At 33.6% G+C, this 23,926-nt stretch overlaps 1 protein-coding gene across 7 annotated transcripts in view; it reads right to left on the bottom strand.

Moving 5' to 3' along the window:
* HEN1 (double-stranded RNA binding protein-related / DsRBD protein-like protein) overlaps window positions 1-23,926 on the bottom strand; it is a 66,801-nt gene that overhangs the window by 21,709 nt on the left and 21,166 nt on the right. For 4 of the 7 annotated variants that reach the window (XM_089811669.1, XM_089811667.1, XM_089811668.1 and 1 more), the window contains exons 4-9: window positions 7,609-7,704; window positions 6,851-7,344; window positions 6,482-6,745; window positions 4,759-5,804; window positions 4,526-4,677; window positions 4,321-4,437 (exon numbers count right to left, since the gene is read on the bottom strand). In XM_089811669.1, coding sequence (XP_089667795.1) covers window positions 4,321-4,437; window positions 4,526-4,677; window positions 4,759-5,804; window positions 6,482-6,745; window positions 6,851-7,344; window positions 7,609-7,704 — 2,169 coding nt within the window. The remainder of the gene's footprint in view (window positions 1-4,320; window positions 4,438-4,525; window positions 4,678-4,758; window positions 5,805-6,481; window positions 6,746-6,850; window positions 7,345-7,608; window positions 7,705-23,926) is intronic. The other 3 variants (XM_089811673.1, XM_089811672.1, XM_089811671.1) reach the window with 2 other exon arrangements.

Raw genomic sequence — 23,926 nt, 5'->3', positions numbered from 1 at the left:
ATAAGGATATTCAAGATACCAAGGGAAGTAATTCCATAGAAACGATTTCCAGATTGATGAAGTATGAAGAACATTAGTGAAGATGAAGTAATTTGAGAATACAAGTCATCACAATCAATCAAAGGTTGAATAATGTTGAGTATCAAGAGATATTGCTAAAGATGCAAAGACTTCTTTATGATGATAAAAAAGAGTAATTGAAACAAAGATAACATGGCATACATTTTGAGGAGGTGCCCACTCATCTTCAACCAATCGAATAAGTCCAAATCCATTCAATAAAACTCAAACACACATGGAAATGTGAAGAGCATTTAATGTAATACTAAAATCAATTTTCCCATTTATTCCTCAAAAGGATATGTATTACAAAGTTATGTAATCATCTCATTGGATGGCATTTAATGTCTATAAGTTGTGGTTATAACATCTCGGTCATTGATTTCAAATGAAATAACAAACCCTACTTAGGGTTTCTCTAAATTATCTCAATCGTTGATTTCAAATGAATATGGGCTCTTCATTGTAATTGAGACGTCTATAAAAGACCTGACCTCATTTTTGAATTAATTGCTCATAGATTAGAAATAGCAGCAGGAAAAGGATATTAATGAATGTTGCCAAGACTGTGTCAAAGTTAATATAAGATTTTCTATGCAGGTATGGTAGATCTTTGTGTGTTTCTTCTACATTTTGCATGGTTTCCACTTCTCAAATTTTAGTTAAAGTTCATTGATCTTAATGAAGAAATGTGAAGATATATGACAAATTCCTTGATCCATATCATTTGTAATTTGATGATTGCAAATTGTGGTGTATGGTTAATCCAAACCCCACTTAAGCATGAGTTTGATTGTGGATGTTCATTTAGATTTTACCAGTACTGGGTATTTAGATGAATGTTTACAATATGTAAGTTCTTTGTTTGGAGATTGCAACATGTTTTGTATAGTTATTTCTGCATGGTAAAGAAAAGCTTGGTTTAAGGAATTATAATATTTAAACATCATCCATTGATATCATTGGCATACAAAGTAGCTTAGGCTCTCTAAGCCCTTACCTTTTTATCTTTATTTGAAGTTCAAGTGAGTTGAGTTCAAGTTTCAATCACTTTGAGGGAGAAGAATTGATCAAGTCCAAGAAGAATAGCATAAGTCCCCTTATGATTGCCAGCAATATCACATTATATAAACTGAGTTATATCCAAAATAAAGTTGCAAGTACACAGTAAAGCTTAGCTTGCTTCATTTGATCACACATTTGTTATGTTGTTTAGCATTTGAAGTTTCCTTATGCAAGAGAGGATAAGGTACTTGTATTTTATTCTGCACATTGTTCACATCAGCAGACCCCTCGTAAAAGGGCAGCCCTCCTAAAAAGTCACACTTCGTGAGGAGAATAAGAAGATATAAAGCCATAGTGGGAGAAGAAAAGAAATGCCCCGAAGAAAGCAACAAAGAGATGCAGCACCCTATTCCTATTATTTGTTGTGCAGCTTTTGAATTTCGCTGGAGACAAATCTCCTACCTCGGACTTGGATTATGTCCCTTTGCTCAATTGCTATGGATTCAGCACACTCTCCATAAAGTTCTGAATAGAAAAACTTTGTCCAAGAATAAAGCTCTTGGTAGGTGATTCTCATATCTCACGAGAAGAAAAGGGTAGTGTCAAATCTTCAACCACAGTGTACTAGCTAGTGTGGTTTTTGTGTTTTTTTTCTTTTTGTTTAAAGTTTCTCATAGTTTTCATTCATTTTATCTTAAACAACTGGAAGGCAGCCTGTGTATTACTCAGTAAATCTTCAGCTAGTTAGCCTTTGTTGGTTGTTTTACATATCTCATTCATTTTCCTTGGATGATAACTCCAATAGACTCCCTAATAAATCCATCCAAAATAATAATAATAATAAATTGTTGCAGGGTAAATGATAAATAAAGTGTAATAACCCCAACTAGTTATAACTTCGACAAACACCAAATTCTTTTATAATTTAGTTGTTTGACATTTCGTCAAAAACTTTGCAAGCAAGCTCTGATACCACTGTAATAACCCTCACACATCAACAATCATCAGCTTCCTTGACTATCAGAGATTTGGTTTTTAACCTAACACTTGGCAAACAAATTAAATTTGTAATAACCCCTCAACCTAGTTATGGCTTTGATGAACACTAATTTTTTAAATAACTTGGTTGTTTAGACAATTTGTCAAACACTTGGCTAGCAAACTTACAATTGCTGAAAAAGAACCAAAACATAGATTACTATTGTATATATTCCCTTCCTTGTTTAATACCTTTTGAATGCAAATAAATAAAATGTGCAACGCTAAGGTATTAAGTTCAAGAAATGATAATCTTTATTTTCTCAAAGCCAACTCTGATTTATTTATACTAGGATCAACATTAATCAGCAAATACATTAATTAATAATAAGCAACATGTGAAACCTGGCTGTGTGTGAACAGTCTTTCAATACCCAAGGGCAATCTAGAAATGAATGGAGGATTCTGTAATGATTTGTAAATCCCAAATAATGCCACACCTGTCTCCCACACTTGTTGCAGCTCCAACACTTAAATAATGGTTGCACAAATCAGTAGCAGACTTGTGATAATGAGTTCAGCCCCAATATGCATATGCAAATTGTAAGAATTTGGTATAGCTCTGATTCTGTGTAAGAATTTGGTATAGCTCTGATACCATGTAACAATTTGCCTTAGGTAATAATTCAACACCAAGATCAAGAAGCTCAATAGATAGCACAAGAGAGACTAATGATGATCAAATGAGAATGGATATCAGATAATTGGATATCAGATGATTGGATATGAAATAATTGGATATGATATGAATACACACTAGAAGTGCCTTGTATATAAAGGCAACTAGAATGACTAGGAGTCAGCAAAGAGATAAACATCACAACTAAGCACATGTCCACCAAGAGTGGATTATCCTCCATTGAGCACAGGAGTTTGTATGATGACGAGAGGATAAGTTTACATAGGTGTATCCCATAAAGAGATGTTGTAGACACCATGTGCTCAAATAAGTTGCTAACTCCTGTATTGTCAACAAGACAACTCATATGTCTATGCATATTCCTAAGTAAAGTGTAATAATAATTAATTATTTACACTAATGCAGATGACAATCATAAAATCGCCCAGATTCACCTCTTTGAATTGTAATGCAGCTTCCAGAATTTGAATAATACTTGTCCTGTAAAAATCAAGTAATGACCTTCAGCAACAACTCTCTAGACTTGAACGTTGGTGTTCAATTTGCATGTGAATTCCTCTCAAACCAGTCAATAAGAACAACTCTAATTTCCTCCTTAGTCACGGTAGAAAACAGTAGGAATAATGGCAAAGTCACAATAGAAAACAGTAGGAGTAATGGCAAAGTCACAGAAAATTGCAAGACAAACTTAGAAGGAAACCCTTATACCTCAACAAGGGCACAAAATCACAACTTCAAAAAAAACCACAAAGGCAACAAAACAAATAAATATCCAAGCATGCTTTTCTCAACAAATGGGCTTGTATTTATAACCTCCAGATTCCCTTTTGTTGTGAAAATGTAACTTCACTCAAGATGCTTCACCACACAACAATATTAGAAGCTTCCATTAGATTCTCTCACTTGGCTTAACTAATTAATAAATGGCTCTTTTCAGTGATAACTCAACCTTCAACTAAAGTGAAATTATAAAGTTAAATTATAACTTTACAATAAGTCATTTAATTATTTAATAATAATTTGGCCACTAAAAATTAGTAACTCCCAAAATACTCATCATTTAAATATGTCATCTGAAATAGGAGTCATACCTATTGTTTATCCATGTGACCAAATGTACTTTCCAAAAATAGAAAAGGTCCATCTCAATCAACACCAACTTACTACAAATAGTAAGTACGCAAAACTAAGCCCCAACAAAGTCCAATATGAGCCAAATGAAGACCAACCTGTAGGTTACTGAATTGTGGAGAAGATAAGAACCTCCCAAGTCAAGCCACTACCTCAGAAGACCCTCTATCCATTATAATTAGCCCACGAGGATCACAATAATAGGCTAATCTATGAAACTCTGATGCTAGCAAAAATGGGGACATTACATAAAGAATGGTGGCATGAAAAAAAAAAAGACAAATCTTATAGGGAAGACTAAAAACAATCACATATGTTATGCATCCAAAGTGTAGGAATACAACCAAATAGAGGTTACAATCCATGACTTGCTTAAATTTCTAACCTTGTTAGAAAATAAAACTGAACTGTAAAGATCAGACTTAAAAGAAAAAGGAGATCCAAACCTTAGCAGCACGGCAAAGGCTTTTCTCTGAAATGTCCACACCAACAATGTGTATTAAATTAGTTTCATGATCCAAAAGAGCATCAAACAAACTGCCTGATCCACAACCTAAATCAACCTGATAAAAAGGAGAAATTATAAACACATATTAGAAAACCATGAGCCAATGCTAATTGGAGAACAAGCCACTCAACAGGGTACCATACCAAGCATTTTGCATCATTATCTGACAGAAGGTGCAGAGCGTATTCCATTCTCTGTTTTGATAAGGGTGGACTAAACAAAGCCTGCTCCATCCTCTCTTCCATGGGTTCAATCAACCTCAAAAGCTCAACATTGTACTCCAAATGAGATGCACCTAGAATGCAACTGAGCCATAAACCACAAAGTTCAAATATTGCATGGAAACAATTTTAAAGAAACAAGACAGATATACTACCTAAATGGGGAATTTTCCCAGCAATATCACCAGCAGCAGCCAATATCTCATTCTTTGAGGGAATAGGCATACAAAAATGTTTAGATTCACTAACAGATATGGAAGCTACACATTCCTCTAACTGTGGGATTACAGCACCTGTCCCAATTTCAAAATCAAACTCTTCTTTGCATTCCAAGCACTCCCTTACAGATTCATTTAATAAGTAAACCCTGTAAGAAACACATGCTGTTGTGCCACTAATAGGTGGTTTGCCAGAGCTGGTACTGCCTGTCTTGTGATGGGTCATCTCATTATAATAAGCAAAATCCACTTCATCCTTCTGAAGAAACTTACCATGGGTAGAGGAAGAAGTCTTAGAATACTCAGATAAACCTTCAAGGGTACTTAATACATTATCAGGTATGCATGAGGCAACAATTGGCAAATCAGATGAAGCAGCTTTCTTGTTTAGGCCTCCTGCAAAGACATGGTCACTTATCTCTGGAGCAAAAACATCGCTTTTCAATGTGGCAGACAAAACATTAGCAGCACTAAAGTACTGGTGATTCAGAGCTTTTAAGGCAGCATTTTGGAGTGCATCAGACCGGTTTCTATAAGATTGCTCAGAAGCACACTCAATTATCAACTCTCCTGTCTTGGATAATATTTTCACAGCACATATGAATGGACCTCTACCCATAGGATCCTTGTCTGGTTCCACATTCTGGGTCTCGTTTATGGTTCCATTCTTTTGACATTTAACTGGAGGCCCCTTCAGGATCTCAGCCTTCTTCTCTATGCTATTTGAATCCCTGATTTCACTTTGCTTTGTATGTTCTGAATTCTGAATTTCCACTTTGGAATCTATACATGATGTGTCATCCACAGAAAGAAAGAATTCTGGTTCAGATAAGGAGAAATGGTGACAAGACTCTATTAGAAGGTCTCGAGGTAGAGTACCATGCCAGCGTGAACGTGTTGTAAAAGTAGTTGGCAATTCTGCTACCAAAACAGAATCTCTTGAGAGCTTGTAATTTCCTCGGGGAGTTCGACTGAGCAAGATCCTGTGGAGTTGGCACAATGACATTAGTTGATATTATCATAACACCTCTCTCTCCTAATGTACAAAAAAAATCATCAAATTCTAGAATAAGTGAATAGAAAACTTTGCAGTTTAGCTAAGCTTTCTCTGTCATCCATACTACTTTCTCACAAGCAATGACTAAACCTTGATACTATAAGAGATGTTTGAAAGGGAAGAGAATAAACCTACAATGAAGGGAACAATTTATGAGAAAGTTTTATGAAGGAAAAAGAGTAGACCAACAATGATGGGAACAATTTATGAGAAATGTTTAAAAAGGGGAAAGAGTAAGCCTGTGATGAAGGGAATGATGGTAAACCTTTTCTGTGTACCATCAGAATGGAAATGACTAATCCCACAAAGAAAGGATTTGACTGTAACAGTATTATCTGTCAACCAGAAAGCATAATTGATCCTCCAGACAGTTATCACTCTTATCTTATTGAAATTGAAAAAAGAAAGAAAGAAATGGTAGGGCACCCCTGCAACCATCCAGCATATAGGTTGTGTGAACTCCAAATCACATGGATTCCCTTATTAGTGTCATCATTATTAACTAGCATCTCAAAGCATAAACTTCATAGCTCCACACCCTAATATTTTGTGCTTAAAGATCCAATACCAAACATGTGATAGGCACAAAACAGAACAACTGACCTGTAGTAGTTGCTCAGGTTGACATTTTCCCATGCAAGAGTTCCAAATGACCTCCAAGTGGATCCAACTGCTGCCAGAATCGCATCCCCATGTATTTTTTGGCTTACCAAGCTAGATGCCCTTGTATTAAATTTTAGCTGACAGAGTGGAACTCCAACATGGATATCATTCATAGAAGAAATTCCATTGGGATCTATTCTCATAGGTATAGAATCTGGAACAGGAAAGTATAGTCTTGATTCTAGTGGAGCCTTCTTAAGTATCCTGTAAGACAAACAAGCCATGCAGTGTCAATGTTTCAGGGAGATCAAGTAACTCTGAAGTGTAGATAATGTTGAATACAAAACCTTTTCAATATAGCAATATTACCTTGATATTAAAATATGAGAAGAATCTCTCACCCTTAGATGTCGTGCTATCACATCAACAAAATATTCTTGGGGCTCAATCTTCAAAATCAACGATTCAACTGGCTTTTCAGAGGAGCAGGGTATAAAAACGGTTTCTAAAAACAAGCTTTCTGTTCTCTCTCTGTATTCAATAGTGCCATCTGTTTTTCCTGAGGATTCTGGTGTCCAGTTTACCAACTTTTCCTTAATTTCAAGAGGGAAAAATTCTTTATTACCTAACCAAAGGTGATCTAGATGAGAGTCTATGTGATTGCATGATTCGGCAGCCTTTAAAACTAGTGCCAAACTCAATGCAGGATCTGTTTCTACCTTACTATCAATTGATTTGCATAAATTAACTATCTTATTGTCAAATGTGGAGAGAACCGCAGCTGGAACCAAGCCATACATCTTGCCTTGCCTTTGAACAGCTGCTTTGAAGTGAGCAATCAAAGGACAGTATGACTGAATGAACTTCATCAAAGGAAAGCACAACAGTCAGAATACTATAGAGTGAAATCAAAACTATATTAGTTAGTACCCTCTCATAAAAAACAAACCAACCTGCACATGCACATAATTCATTTCAACAATAAGAAGAACCAAGCAGACAAACAGCAGAGAATTCTTTTTAATATATCTGTGTTATGATCTTTCATGCTTTATACTGACAGCAACCATCAATCACTCAATCAAAAATAGTCTAAAATTAAATAACAAACAACATTCTAGAAAAACCTGCTCAGCAAATGTGCTACAAAGGCGGTCTTTTAAAGCTTGCCATTTTTGTTCTTCAGTAAGAGGTTTATTCGCAGCTGCCAGTTGCAATCCTAGCTGCAAAAATGTTTTGATACCATAAACATAAGTACATTTTGAGTCTAAAAAAATTTAAGAAATTTGGCTTCAACCATCCATCAAAATCATGGCAGTTGCCACATTAAAAAGGAAACCGAAAAACACAACCAAGAATAAACCCAAGTACTTTTTGATTCTATAAAAAAATAAAGAAATTTGGCTTTAACTATCAAACCAAAATCATGGCAATTGCCACAATAGAAACTATGAACACAACCCACAAATGAATTCAAAGAGGCATTTGAAAAATGGCTCTGAAGGAATAGAAACCAAAAATCTCGCCCCATTTAATTTACAAAGGTATCATATTGCAGCTACCATAACCACACACATTGTTCAGTAGATTCTGTTGGTTTCTAGGATCTCTGCAAATGTAATAATATTACTGTTATAATTGATCCTTTTCAAATGCAGATTCCAAACTCTTATAAATATAAGAGTAGAAGACATGTCTCATGAAGAGACATGTCTTTATGATTAATCATTATTAGTTAATATATATTAACAATATAAATCAATATAACATATGATTTATATATATGTATAATATATTATATATGTAACAACATTGCATCTTAAGATTAGATCAATCCGACTGTACCTATAATCTTAACAGATTCACGTTCTCATAAATTTCCCTAGCTATTTCCATTCAAAAATGAATTGGAAGGGAGAACAAGTTTGAAAGTTAAGATTTCCAGAAAATTATTGTATTAGTCAAGATTTTTTTTCCTATTTAAAAGTTCATTACATGTATTAAAAAAAATTAGATACATAGTATCCAGGCAAGGACCTGCTAGTAAAAACATGTTACTCTAATAGGGGCAACCCTGATTCTTTTTCCTTCAAGGAATATGTGGTCCTATATCTAGTGTAAGAAGTTATGTAGCCTTAGAAGAAATTATTAGGGTTTAATTGGTTTTTAAAACTTCACACACCATAAAAGTATAGCACATTACCTACACTGCCAGGGTAAAGTTAGATAATTATATATTAGGACATGGACATTAGATATTTTCATTATTTTCATTTGGTTGAGCTATATTTTTTCAAGTTTCTACATTGAGCCTTCTTTTATTTCTTGTAATACTTTGAGTAGCTTCAGATATTAAAAAGATGCTCCAAATAAAAGTACTCTTTCAACCTGACCAAAAAATCTAGGACCGGACAAAACCATTTTGCAGATTTAACCAGATATGGAAGCTATGGTTGAACAGATCCTGTTCAGATTTTATATAGCTCAAACAACAAAAACGCAAAATGACCCTATCACATGCCACAACCCAAATCAAAACACAGTGCTATAATGTGAAATGGTCCCTTCTAATATTTTGTGCATGACTAATGGTTTTTTTAATAAATCTTGTCAGAAATAAGTTATAACACATCAAGTGCACTAATATGTAGCTCAAACAATAATAACTAGCACTTGTACCATAAGAGGTGCAAGGGAATAGCCGATAGGCAGTTCTGAACACGTTTTAACTTAACTACCTAGATAATTCCTACTGCGTGCATCAAAAGTGTAAAGTTGAATAGATTATCTAGGTAATTCCTACTACGTGCATCATTTGCCCCAATCAGAAGAGTTTTCTTGGCTCCTATAGTCATGGCATGAAAAATAGATTTGCCTAATAGACAAGTTACTCTGCCACAAATTCTTGTCATGGAAGATGGACCCAATAACTCAATAAACAAGAAAAGGAAAGGTGTCTTAACCTTCTTGATTGGGGACAATTCCAAGGAAAAACACCATGCATTATCTTTCTTCTCAAATTTATAGGGAGCATTAAGTCCATTCTCCTTCATTGTGACATTGAAGGATGCCTCTAAGACAAAGCCTTCTTGTCTCCCTTGCCATTTGTCATGGTTGCATTGAGCCAAGAATGATTTTCCTTTTAAAGCTTCAACACTCTTTACTTTGTTCATAGGAAACCTAATGATTGGAAGTGACAAATTATCAGGTTCAAAAAAACTGATTTAGAGCATAACCCAAAGCGTCATTTCATGTTTTGTTGTTGCCCGCTTGATGGTTTAATATTTTGAGAACTACCGAGTGAACCCTTCTCACATGTTGATATCCAATCTTGGACATAGAAATCCCTTCATTCCAAAGGAGGTATGAAAAATATTTTGATGACAAACTGCTGGAATCTCTCCACATAATTGCAAACCTACAGAATCATAGATGTAATAAGAAAAGAAAATCAGAGTAACACTGCTTAAAGGCTCACATTTGCAAGAAAATATTTTTTATCAAATGTAGCTCAAATAAATCAAGTGTCTATCACAATCTATTTTTGATATCAATCATAGAGATGCTAATGAAACACTTAGCATACAAAGCCATTAAATCCTGATCAAAAGGATTAAAAAGAAAAGAAAGCAAAAGTTAGTACACCAAAAAAACCGACCATCCATGTAATAATTACTTACTAAAATGGAATTGAAAATAATTGCAAGATTCTTCAAAGGACTAATTTGAACCTAAAATCACACCACACAATAAACCAAAAAAATATTACAATCTAAAACACGTAGATATTACCAGGTGACAAGTTGTCTCTAACAAAATATCTTGGGTCTATTCAAACAGTCTTGAAACACAAACTCACAAATCTTGAATATCAGTGTTTGCAACAGTTGTTCATTTTCAGTAGTAATCAGTATATTAAATGGACAATTGATAATTAACACTATACAAAATAGACAACTATCAAAATGTTGACATTTAAAAATTCAATTTGAACTTCATTCATACAAATATGTCAAATACCTTTCAGTATTTGAGTCTTCTCAAATTTGTGGTTACTGGAAATAATCCGACCCTATATTTATAGGCAGAAGTTCAACATATGACAAGATTTATGCATAATTTTTACTAAAATTTAAAATAATAAAAAAATAATAATTTTTATTTTATTTATTATTTTAGAGATTTAGGAGACTTATATTATTTATTCTTATTTTTGTATTTTTGTTAAATAAAAGAGACAATTTATATTAATTTTTTAATTATTAAAAAGGATAATTTTTTAAAAAGTTTTATTGTCAAAATTAAAATTAAAAATATAATTTTTCAATTAACACAAATTTGTTTTATTTTATAAAAATTTATTTTATTTAGTATTCTAGAAATTTAGATATCTTATTACTATTTATTTAATTTTGATAGTTTTATTTTATAAAAAAGGTACTTTGCTTTTATCTATTTTTTAACAATTAGAGAAAAAAATTGTACATTAAGAAAATATTTTTTTAATTTTTTTAATAAAAAAATCTTAAATTTAAGTTTGTTTTATATTAATTGGATAGACGATAGTTTTTTTTTATAACAAGGGTTGCACAAGCAGCTTGAGTCCCTGCCTAAGGTGGGGAGGTGGGAAGGAAGTGTAGATTAAAAATTGACTTTGACAATCGATACATATATATGACCATGGAATATAGAAACCGTAGTACATTTTTATAACTAAAAATCACTGTAAATAAGGGGAAAGATGTCTTATTTGTAGTATCAGAGGAGGCATTAGACACACTAAGAGAAAATGTGGAATTTCAGAGGACATCTATGCTCATTGCTTGGAAATGCATTTTTCTAGTTGTTACTAATTTTTCTTCCTCTTTCTATAATTTTGTGATTGAACAATGAATTTTGTTGATATTCTATTTCATTTTTTATCCAGAAATTTCTTTTTAAAAAATTCTAAGAATTTTCATGTGTGTAGATTATGTGTTAACAATTGATAACTGAATGATGTTAAATAAATGTGAGAATACTCCACGTGCACACATTTTCAAGAGCTTCCCATAATAAAAATGATAAAAACTTAAAGATAGAATAGAAAGTTACTAAACTAATAAACACACTTATTATTTAGAAAGTTGCTAACTCAACTACTTCAAAGACTTAAATGACCGCTAGAAATTGAATATTAGTATTACAATATGACTTCACTAATAATACCTTTCTCCATCAAACAAATAAAACATCACTATCTCAAGGACTTCCTAACATTCTCAAAATTTGAAGACCTATTGATATGATAATGGTCTTAGCACTTGTATCATCAAATCAAATCTATTTCCCACTACTTATATGGCATTGTGCTATAATTTTTTGGGTGGATTAGTAAATATTGATATATGGTTTTGACTAGAATTGGAGATAATAAATCTTCAGAGGATTCTTTCCAAATTGAAGAAAGAAATAAGTGCAGGAAAACATAAAGAAAAATACTTGGAAAGTATAGAATTGATGCTAGTGTTCAAAGAAATGAAAAATCAAGGAGCCAACGTTCAAAGAAATGAAAAAATAAATAAGAGAAACTCTTTTGTTAAAGGAAAACATGTTCACCAGATATTAGACATACTTTGAAGACTCATGTCAATATCAGCATAAGGTAATTTTGAACTAGAATATGCACATAGTAGCATATAGTCATTATACAACACAAAGACAAAGGACAGAAAATTCTTATAAGAAAATCTTCAAATAGAAAATTATAAATTTTAGAGTAAGGAAGTAAATGGCATGTTGGCAAACATTGATCACAAAGATTGGGGATCAAAGTGCTACAATCATAATGACTTCCATGTATTGAAGATTTTTTTATATGCTTAAAGGCATAGCTACCCCGCATCTGAAAATTTTATAACTCTCTACTATTGCCTAATCCTGAACATTACTCTCTTTTCACAATTGCATCTCTCTAAACAAAGGAACATTTCTATGAGTAAATAAAGATTTCCAAACCCGAAAGTGAACAACCTCAGTTTGATTAGCATCAAGAAGATTCTGGTGCAAGATGGGTAAGGTTGGCTTTGTGGAGCAATTTCTCCAATGAATCTGGGACATAAATATGGTAGTAGACTGCAAAAGGAGTTAAAAAAACATTTCATCCAATTCCACCTTCTCGTGAGAGATGACATAGATCTTCATGCTTATACTCCCAATTGAGCGCGGATTGCACAGTGGTAGTGTTGGCTGTAGCTAGCCGTCCATTTGCCATAGTTGTTGAAGTCCTAACATTTAATGGTTGGACCATGACAAATAGCATATAATGGCTAGTCGATAGATAATTAAATACAATTGAGTGCAAGAAACGCAAAAGTCCAAACAAAGGCAAGCTACGCACTCACCCTTCCAATAAAACAATCTTATGCAAGTAAGGAATGTTTTCAATCTTGACACTTAAGGAATCGAGTGAATCTACTTTTATAATTGAAACCATTGATTGAACAATTTTTCAAATAGTTACATCTAAACCTATCATTCCTTGTGTTACCATGATCTATTTATTTATCTATTAGGGATGGCTCAAGAAAAATGAGTGTATGTGATTTCTTTTTTCCCCAGAGTGAAGAAATCACATATATAACTTAAATATGCTCAGGAGAGATGACACTCCATAATCAATTTTTTTTAATTCTTGTAAGCTAGCATAATTTTTGTGAAGTCAGTGTCAGACTCATAAGTTGTTAGATACTTGGGACTTTTTATTTGAATTATCTGTACAAGTAAGTTAGAATGAAGTGTAGTTCCTTGTAGATGGAGGAGCCTATCAAAAGGATGAAGTAATCATGTCCCATATCGGCCTTTTCTCTTTCTTCATTAGAGAGAGGATCACAAGCCTTTGCAAATTATAAAATGTTTCTCCCACAAATAATCAATGACCCTATCAGAATTTATCAGAATAAAAATACTTGTAATTAGAACGATTTGACTATAAAAATGTTTCAGTAATTACAAAAATATATGGTCTTGCTTACCCGAAGGGGTTTGGATTTGAAGTTGATCCTAAATGATTAATCCTTGTTCTCCACTAATACTTTCACTTGCAGGCCATAAAATTTCCTCTATATTTAGTTATGCAAGCCGATCCTCTGTCTCCATTGGTCTGTGTAATTATCGTTAGCATTCAAAATCCACAGCTATTATCATTTACGAAGCTGGGTTGTGAAAATTTTAGATATAAATTTGATTTGTTTTCAGTGTCTGCTTCTTCAAATCGCCTCCTCGCAATTTATAGAACATGATCTAAAGGAAGAATGCAGATGGATTGAATTGAGCAGCCTTTCCATTGACAATTCATATTTATCTTCCTTTCCCTACTATTTTTATTAATGAAAATAGAAATTCAAATATATCGAACGAGTTTCAGCCAACAAAGTAAACAATGGGCAGTAGGTAGGAGTAAACTTCTCACACTTAACTAAGGCATCACATTGCCCGATACATCAATTACACATTGAAAGGTTGAGGAATAATATTTAATGAGAACCAACCAAGAGATTCAAAATTCTCCAAGACAATTTTAAGGGCCCTAATATGACATGTATGTGTTAAGATAATATCTTATACTTTCTATAATAGTCAACTACTTGTCTGTAGTTCGTCTTTCAGTCTAGATAGGAATGTTTCCTATCCCGTCTCTTTTTTCTTCAGTCCAGATAGGAATGTTTCCTATCCTGTCTCTAGTTTTGTTTCTAATTCCGTCTTCAGTCTACGTTGTTTCTTTTAGCAACAACGTCCTTGTAATTCTTTATAAGGAACACATTTGTTCCTCTATTAATCAATCAATCATCCGGAAATCCGTTAATCTGCCAACTCTTCTTGAATCTTGTAACATGGTATCAGAGCATCTAAGTTTCAGCTAGGGTTTATGAATCTGAAAATCGCATCCATGCAAAACGAAAGTTGTTTTTATCTGCTCAAGATCTTGTTATTATCATGACTTGTCTTCATTCCTGCCCACACTTGGCATTCTGTTCGTGCCTGCGCCTGGTCTTCATTTCCGCTCGCATCTGGTTTTCAGCTCGTAACTAGTATTTTCGCTCGCGCCTGATATCCTTTTTTCTCTACAAATCAAGAAGGAAAGTTGCGTATTTCCTTTTTTGTTTGCCTGCATCTGCAAATCGCGCCATATCCATCTGTAAACTCGCGATTTTTGGAGGTCTTTTTTGGCGTTTTTTGTGCAAAATTTTTTTTACGACCAACAACCTGCAATCTCGACCATTTGTGTAGTTAAAACTCCAATCTTCAGTGTGGCTTCTGCCTCTAATAGAACTCTATAACAAAAACGACCATTTTTATCAAGAAATCTTAAGTTTTTTCAAGCTTTTTCAGCCAGGGCCATTTTTTTTCGAAACCCTAATTTTTGGGGTCGAAAAAATATTTTGTTTGCAAATTCTTGGTGGGTTTTTCGAGAGCTCAACTGGGTTGTCGTCCGTTTTTTCTGGGTGCCTCAATTTTTGTGCCTCGATTTTCGAGCCAACGGATCCAAAAAATGACAGCAGATTCCTTTTGGGTTTTTCAAGCTCTCTTCTAGGTCATTCTCTAATTCTTCTGGGTCTTCCGTATTTTTGCCTCGCAGAACATGCCTTCACAGATTTTCACAGTTTTTCATTGAAAAACGTGCCATGGCATCTCTAACAAATATTCTACTCGAACATAATTCCAAATTCAATGGTCGCAATTATGGAACCTGGAAGCAGCACATCATCACAATCTTCGAATATCGCAACACCGCTCAACTTGTTTTGGGTGTTACGCAACGTCCAACTTCTCCGGGTCCTGATCAAGATACATGGGATCTGAACAATCAAGAGGCAGTAATGCTTCTCAAACTATCCGTAACTGATGACCAGCTTTCTCAGATTCCATCCGGCAAGACAGCTACCGAAATCTGGACACATCTAAAAGGTCTTATTGAGACTTCCAACAAGAGCAGAGCCTTCTTCCTGAAAAACACTCTGTTTTCTATTGTCATGGATGAGCGCACCTCACTCCAGGCACACCTGAATCGGATTCAGGAAATCCGTAATCAATTACTTGCCATCAGTCGCAAGATGGAGGAAGAGGATATTGTGGTAATCACTCTTCGGAGTTTACCAAAATCTTATGAGCATTTTATCGAGACTCTCAACATCACATCTACTGGTGTTGATCTAAAGTTCACTGATCTCTGCACCCTATTGCTTCAGCAAGATGGGTGGAAACAACAGTTTGATAGCAGCTCCAGTTCCACCTCCACTAAGCAAGCCTTTGCTGCAAAATCCTTTCAACAGAACATTGGCAACCATCAGTCTTCTCAGTCTTCCCAGCATCAACCTTCTGCTCAATCCTTGGATGGCTCTACGAAGCAAAATGTACAGTGTAATTACTGTCACAAGTTCGGCCATATGAAATTCGAGTGCCGGAAACGTTTGGCTGCCCAAGCAAGGCAAAATGCTTCCCAGCCAACAACACAAGTTGTTGAGCTTCCTGATCAAGGCGAAGCTGCATTTTTTGCCTTCTGAATTTGTTTCTGTTTTTCTGGGTTTGTTGATTTTCTCCTCAAAAATCATTTCAAGTTGTCTGTAATATGCAAGGTTGTGTGAGATTCTGGGTTTTACCGTTTTTTCCACAAAAACGAAGTTTTGTCATTGCAACTTATTTTGAGTCATAGCACTCTTCTGGCAAAGCTTCTTGGTTTCAACATTTTGTAGATCCAAGGAGGGTCTCAGTTATCACAGAATGTTCCGACATCTGTATGTTGACCATTAAGGGAGGGTGTTAAGATAATATCTTATACTTTCTATAATAGTCAACTACTTGTCTGTAGTCCGTCTTTCAGTCTAGATAGGAATGTTTCCTATCCCGTCTCTTTTTTCTTCAGTCCAGATAGGAATGTTTCCTATCCTGTCTCTAGTTTTGTTTCTAATTCCATCTTCAGTCTACGTTGTTTCTTTTAGCAACAACGTCCTTGTAATTCTTTATAAGGAACACATTTGTTCCTCTGTTAATCAATCAATCATCCGGATATCCGTTAATCTGCCAACTCTTCTTGAATCTTGTAACAGTATGATGATCCAAAATATAAATAAATTTAATGGCATTACATTGCATCAAACCATATGGTTGTTGAATATTGGGAACAACAAAACAACATTATATGAGGACCAAAATACAAGATGTTTAAATGCTAAAAAGTAACTTCTATGGACAAATATTGTACTGAATCAAGTTAATACAATTTTCAAATGACATGACACACAGATCCAGATGGTAAAGATAAGACTAAAATAGCCAATGTATTATTTTAATTTTTATCAGATTATTAAGCATTTCTATTATGACACCAAGATGAATAAGATCTAGATTGCAAGTATTATCCAATTTAACCATGTGAATTCATGGACATTTTGGTAGATGTTTGATGCTTATTTTGACTGTTGTGATGTGCTCTTTCAAAAGTCTGGAAATTTTCTTTTTTTTTTGCTTCTTAAAACTTGTCAATAATAATGCATGTAATTTATTCTCTACTATAATGCAATATTAGATTGATTAATTAAATATTATAATGAATTTTTATTTTCTGAATTTCTGAGAGGATCTAAATCCTTTTATAAAGACCATGGTAATATTATATGAATTGATAACATTAAGATTAAGATTTTATGAGACTTCTTTTAAATTTTTCAAGATATCTTTAAATTCATAGAAACATGGCTAACTAATTCAAACCTTATGTAAAATTATTTTCTGTTACAAGTTGATTGGCACAATTGATTTTCTCTTCAAATTACAAATTACTAGTTCAATAGAAATATTATTATGAAAGCCAAAATAGATCTAAAAGATCAAATTAAGTTATATGTTGATGACAAAAACCTTTTCGAGAGAAGAGATTTCACAATAATTTTGAAGATCTTGTCCAGGAAGAGAAACAACAGATGTGAGATCCATATCTTAAACACTTGCAATTAGGCTTGAAATAAATGACATACTTAAATCTTCAAAATCTCAGCAATTTCAAGGAGAGTACAAAAAGGTCACACATCAAAGCACCAACATGTTTTAATAAAAATTTATGAAAAAAATAATAGAAGCAAAAAAAAAAGCTAAAATGGAAATTGCTCTCATCCATAACATAACAAGAAAAAGATATTAAAAAAACTGAGGCTAATTTCAGCATAGAGATTTTAAAGAACTATCCTTAAATGGAAGACAAATCTTACTTATATTTTATTGAAGCATTTCTCTAAAATAAAGAAATTCTAAACCAATGTCAGAGCATTATGAAGCCTAAGATTTAGCTAAATTTAATATCTAATAATATTGGAACAAAAAATCTGGTATAACGTTTTGCTAAAAGTTCATCAAATTGATGGAACATAAATGAAAACTAAATATAGTAATTGTAAATCTAGAGCTCAACAAAAATAGTAGCTATGTATTTTTGGACTTCAATCAACAATTCTTCATAATGGTGAAAATCCTCAAAAATCGTTAAATGGGAATGTGCAAACAATTTAGAAGCATAACAAAGTCACATACATTACATTTTGAGAATTTCAGCCCATGCTATATGTCTAAATCATAGAATTTTATTTAAGTAAATGGGTTGTATGGAAAACTAAATAATCTAGAGAATTTAATAAAAAAATTAGTTTTATACAGTGCTCTAATATCCACCTGCTTCCACTACTCAACATTGATTAAATAAAAGTGGAAGACAATCCCAAAAAAATCCTCAAGGTAAGCAAATTTAGAGATATCAATGCCCAAATGTCTTGTACTTTTCAAGGATTCTCAATCTTTGATGTTACTGTGTGAGCTCTTCCCTCACAATCACAAAACAACTTAGAGATGGATTCCTGGGTGCTCTTCTATTGGACAATAGTTCTCTAAATGCTTGATTTGGGGTATGTACATACAACCTCAGCTGGATGCTTTACGTTTATAAATTAAGAATTCCAAAGTGGAGATTGAGAATCTTGGAATTTGATATTATTCTCAAGATAGATTTTTTTGGTGAACTACACAATGCCCAAATTGATCTGAACAATAGAAACAAATGAGATACTTATATCATGCCCTCAATCCTTGTATCTTTTTGTAAGCTTACTCTGACTAACCTTTTTTTTTCATTCTACTAGGTGCCACTGTGGTTGTACTCAATTCTTTTCATCACAATGAATAAATCTTGACTTAACTATCAGTAAAAATACAGAGTCATTGATGAATTGTAATTATCAAATTAATTACTGAATAGCTACAAGTTAAATCACTTATAGTGGAAGCACAGGGAAGTGAGAGTTTTGTATGGGAATGGATATTTTTATTGAATCTCCTTCTTGATGTTTCCAATTCATAATAAATTTAATAATTTTTCTTCCACATTAAAGATCAATTAGATTTTTTATTGTGAGTATTTCAGATCAATTTCATGATTTTCCTCATTCTCTATGGATTTTTATCTGGGGCATTAGAAAAAAAAAAAAAAAAAACTTTACATAATCTAATTAATAAGGTAAAAAACATTAAAATCCCTTACTAAACAATTGAATTTCCTCCTTGGCGCAACAAATTACAACTTTATTCATTCTTTCTTCTAATGATTTGACAATTGCAGTTCTATTAACACCATATAACCGCTAATTTTAAATGCCCTTTTAGCTTGTCTGATATGATTTGGGTAGAGGTTTGTTTTGAGGCTCAGAATGAGATTATCATTCAAAGCTATGGCATGTGTATGTGTTTATATTTTGCAGCACAAGTCTCACTAAGTAAAAAACTAGTATGATCTCGATTCTGATCTCAAGCATTTGAATTAAATCTTCCTATTTCAATTAACTCCGCATTGAAAATAAATTTCTTTTAAAAAAGGTGGATGTTGAAAGACTGACCACTTACCCAAAAAATTGAATATCGGAAAGAAGGTGCCGTCCCTTTGCAGAGTTGCAGATGGCAGGAACCAAGCAAAAGATTGAAAGTAGAAGAAAATATTAAGGCCTCTTATTATGCTTCGTACCAAACATGTATTTGTAAGAAGTGTGTTCACAACATGCAAAGTGGCACGGTGCCTGTGAAGGCACCCTGCAAAAGCCACCTTTAGCTATCATGCATCATTTTATTATGACAATTGGCAATAATTAGTAGGTTCATATTTTTGTGAATTTTTTGATGCCAAAAATAAAAAAGACTGCTGAGAATAAAGTTAGCTGCCAGTGAAAAAATTGAAATATTCAACTCATAATTTATGTTAAGTGAAAAATATTGAGTGAAAAGGAATTTTTATGGGAATGTTTAGATGTATTCACAATATTCGAGGCATGATTAATTACAAATAGCCACTTGAAAACTTTAGTCTCCTGCCTTTTAGGCAGGGACTAAAAATAAAATATTGAGAAACTATTTATTTAATTGTTCATATTCAAAATAATCTTAAATTTAGTATATAAAGTTTTTCAAATATTATTATAATTTATTTTTCAAATGTGAAGATATTATCATTGCATTTAGCTTTTTTCTATTTTATTCATTCAAGGATACTATTTTAATTAGAATGAGATTTTATATACCAAAGAATGGCAAGAAATAAGCGAATTTCAGAGCAGAGATCAAATTCATTCCACGAAAATGCCACTGGTCCTATTAGGGCAAAAATAGCAGACATCCTTGCAAAGAGCAGACAGAAAAGGAGACTCAACAAACAAGTACATAGCCTCCATTTCAATCCCATGTGCAAATAGCTTCGAAGTCTTCGCTCGTACCCATGATCAGCGAGCAAAGGAAATAAAAGACGAGAAGATTTCCAAAACCCCTTGTGTCAATCCTTCACCAAAACCAAGCAATACATCAAATCAAGACAAGAACTCTTTAAGCAAAGGCTGGTAGATCGTGAGGAAAAAATAATGGATCAAAAACTTATCGAGTGGGAGAAAGAACCCTACCCACGGAAGAAGTAAACAGGACTTAAGCAAGACTATCCCCAACAAAGCACAAAAGCATCCACAAGAACCCAAACTTGTCTTCAGGAACAAGGTATTTTCAGTCACTTAAAACCTCTTCACTCCAAGCATAAAACCAAACAAGCATCTTTCTATGCCAAGACCAAATATGCCTCGGAAATCTGCTCAGACATCTTGTCTAATTCCCCAATCAAGAAATGGGTTAGTTTCCAACCAGCTAGGGCTACTTGGTGCCATCCAGTCACATAGATTTGGATCCCCAACGCCCTATCAATATATCTTATGTAAACAAAATCCCTCTAGGGTTTAAGGCGAGTTCTTATATCTGCACCTAGGAAATCCGCAACCAGTAACTCACAAAAAATTGCTATGGATCCATCTCCTCCGCATAGAGAATCTGTTAAAACCTTAATAACCCAACAAAGCGAGCCTTGCCCTTACATCGCACCCCATAGAAAAAACCCTTCTTCTCCCAAAAATATCCTAAAATTAGTGACCTCGATTCCTGCCCTAGATAAACCAGAGAAAACCATTATCATAAGCAATATCATAAGTGAAAGGAAATGGTCAGAATGTCAAAGCAAAGAAATCTACGCATTTTGGAGCAGCCTTACATACAAAAAGGAAAACTTGGAAGATTGGATCAACAGCTACGACCTACCACAGATGAGTATGATTTCCATCACACCTAGATTAGTCTATTTGCAATGTGAAAATGAAGAGATCAGAAATGCTCTACTGTCACTTCATGTTTCTTCAAAGGATATTTAGTCAATTTTATTAAATGGCAACCTAACCTAACTGAGCAATCATTTAAACAACTAGATTTCCCTATATGGATAGCCCTTAAGAACATCCCTATAGAAATCCTTCATAAGCATGTTCTAGTTAGAATAGGATTAACTCTAGGAAACCTAATGGGCATAGACATGGATAAATATAGCAATACCAAATAACTGATTAAATTAAACTCGAACAGAATCAATGGTAGTATAAAAATTATAACCAACAGATCACTATATAATATTCACTATGACAAATATGAAGAGCATATTAATAACATCTCTATTATTACAGAAGTACAGTTTTCAAAGAACCTCTCATCAGAATTTACCCAAACAAATAAAAATACCAACTTAAAAAGCCTCAATTCAGAAATCCCCAACAAAATTATAAAGAATTCGATTGAACAGAATGCAAAGTCTTATAACAAAGATCCCAAAGTGAAGCCCCAGCTTCGGAGCACTAGCACTCGGGTATACGAAGAAATTGAAGGAGGAGAAACTAAAGAGGGCTTTGAAAACACAATCCAGTAAACCACCAAGAAGAAGCAGCATATAGCAAAGAAGAAAGCTCCAAAATAACCAGGGAAGTAGTAATCAAAAAGACTCAGTCCAAAAGCCCTCATACTGAACTGACAACTGTATCAGAAAAAAGGAAGAAATGTGAGCACTGTGAAAAGCATGAAATGTCAATTGAAGATATCAAAAGCAAGCTTGCAAAAATACAACCAGTTAATCCATGAATTCCTATTATTTCACTATGATATCACTGATCAGCTAATGCTATGGGAAGAAGCACATGATCAAATGCTGGAAACCAATGCAGAGCATCCAAACATAAGAGACAATTTACAAGATCAGATGGAGTGTGAAAAAAACAGAACCATACTAACAAATACATATCAAGATATAAGAGATAATGTTAAAAGTAGCATACCAAGCCCAACAGGTTGTATAAGGAAAATCCAAAATGTTGACAAACAGGCAGAAGAAGGAGAACCAAGGAAAGATGTTACATCCCAATTTTTGACCTAATTTAAAATATAGCCGTCGAGGTTCACATGAAATCAATTGACAGTTAATTTGGTTATAATCCTATGAAATGGTAAGATGGTTAGTCGTTATAATTTCAAAATGAAAATAACAAGCTAGTTGATCATTTGTCACGAATTCATGGAATTGAGAAGATGGTTAACCATTTGATTAATTATGATTAAATAATTTATTATGATAAGATAATTTAACCACGGGGAATTTCTTTGCAGGAAACACGTCGAAGGGGTGGAAGCATTGTCAGAAAAAAATTAGGCATAGGAGCATCACCATCACTGGGCAGATGGGTTGAGGACCTACCGACTTGAAACAAGATACATCTATGGGACCCACATGAGCTATTTAAATAAATAATTTGAGAAACATAAAATAATTGAGTTAAAACATAATATATACCTCAAGGATTTAAAATTATCTTTCACCATATTATTATATATATGTATATATGTACATATAGATATAAAAATGAAATGACACCATTATATTTTAATAATATAATAAAATGATGTCACCACATTTATATATTTACATATACGTATGTAAATATAAATTATAACAATATTCAAAATATAATCTTTCCAACTTCTCTTCTAGCCTTTTTATTTTCTTTTCCCTCTCTTTTCCCAATCAAATTAAACACTTGGGAATTCGAATGGCTTATAATCTTTTTGTAATTGTTGAAAGCCGAGGAGTCTCAGCCAACCATTAAAGAAGCCATGAATCGATTTGGGAGGCAACCCTTTCTACATTCTTCCTTCTCTCTTTTTCCATCTATTATGTATTTTACCAAGCTAAGTTGGGACATTTTCAGCAAAATAACCATACAATATTTCTTACTGCCAATTTTTCCATTCTTTCTTTAACTCTATCGACGATAGGAATTCTAAGGAAAGTATTTTACAGCGGGTGAACAAGAGTTATGGCCACGGATTGAAGAGCCAAATACAAATCGTAGGACATGTGTCTTCCTTGCTCTGCTAAGTCTAAGCCCGATTATCGTCGGCTTCCCTTATTTTCCTTTTGTTGAATGAAATACCAAAGAAGCAATGCTATACTTAGTTCATTTTATATATAATGTTCTTGCCGTACAATATAAACAGTAGACTGATATTAAAAGGTATTAAAGATGCATAACTCCCATCTTTCTACCCATAGTCGGATTTACATGCAGCTTGGTATCTTGTTGTTGTTTTTCCCTGTATTACATTGAGACCCTTTCTGTTCCTTATCGAGTATCCTTGAGATTATAATATTTATGAATTCAAATGATAGAAAGCTTGATTGAATTGCATGAATGAATGTGTTATCACAATTTTCCAAACATATTCAGATTACTTGTAACACCGAGGAATTCACTGGTAAAGAAGCCATAGAATGGTGAAAAGGTGTAAATAAAACAAAATGATCATAATCTTTCAGGCACCTAGGATTCACTGGCAAAGAAGCCATTGAAATGGTGAAGAGGTGGAGATAACCTGCAAGAACCAAGAATGAAATTGGATATGAATAACTAAGTAATGAAACACTTAATAGCTCATGCATGATCCTATTAATTGTATCCTCCTGTTGTCAATTCGAATGGTATGGTTGGATACTAGGATGCTCAATAGATGATAGATGTTCCAAGTCCA

The sequence above is a fragment of the Cupressus sempervirens genome, chromosome 11 (assembly GCF_028749045.1).
Source record: "Cupressus sempervirens isolate cs-2001-9-10 chromosome 11, ASM2874904v1, whole genome shotgun sequence".
Lineage (NCBI taxonomy): Eukaryota > Viridiplantae > Streptophyta > Pinopsida > Cupressales > Cupressaceae > Cupressus > Cupressus sempervirens.
The sequence above is the reverse complement of the archived record's forward strand: the minus strand, read 5'-3'. Positions and strand labels throughout refer to the sequence as shown.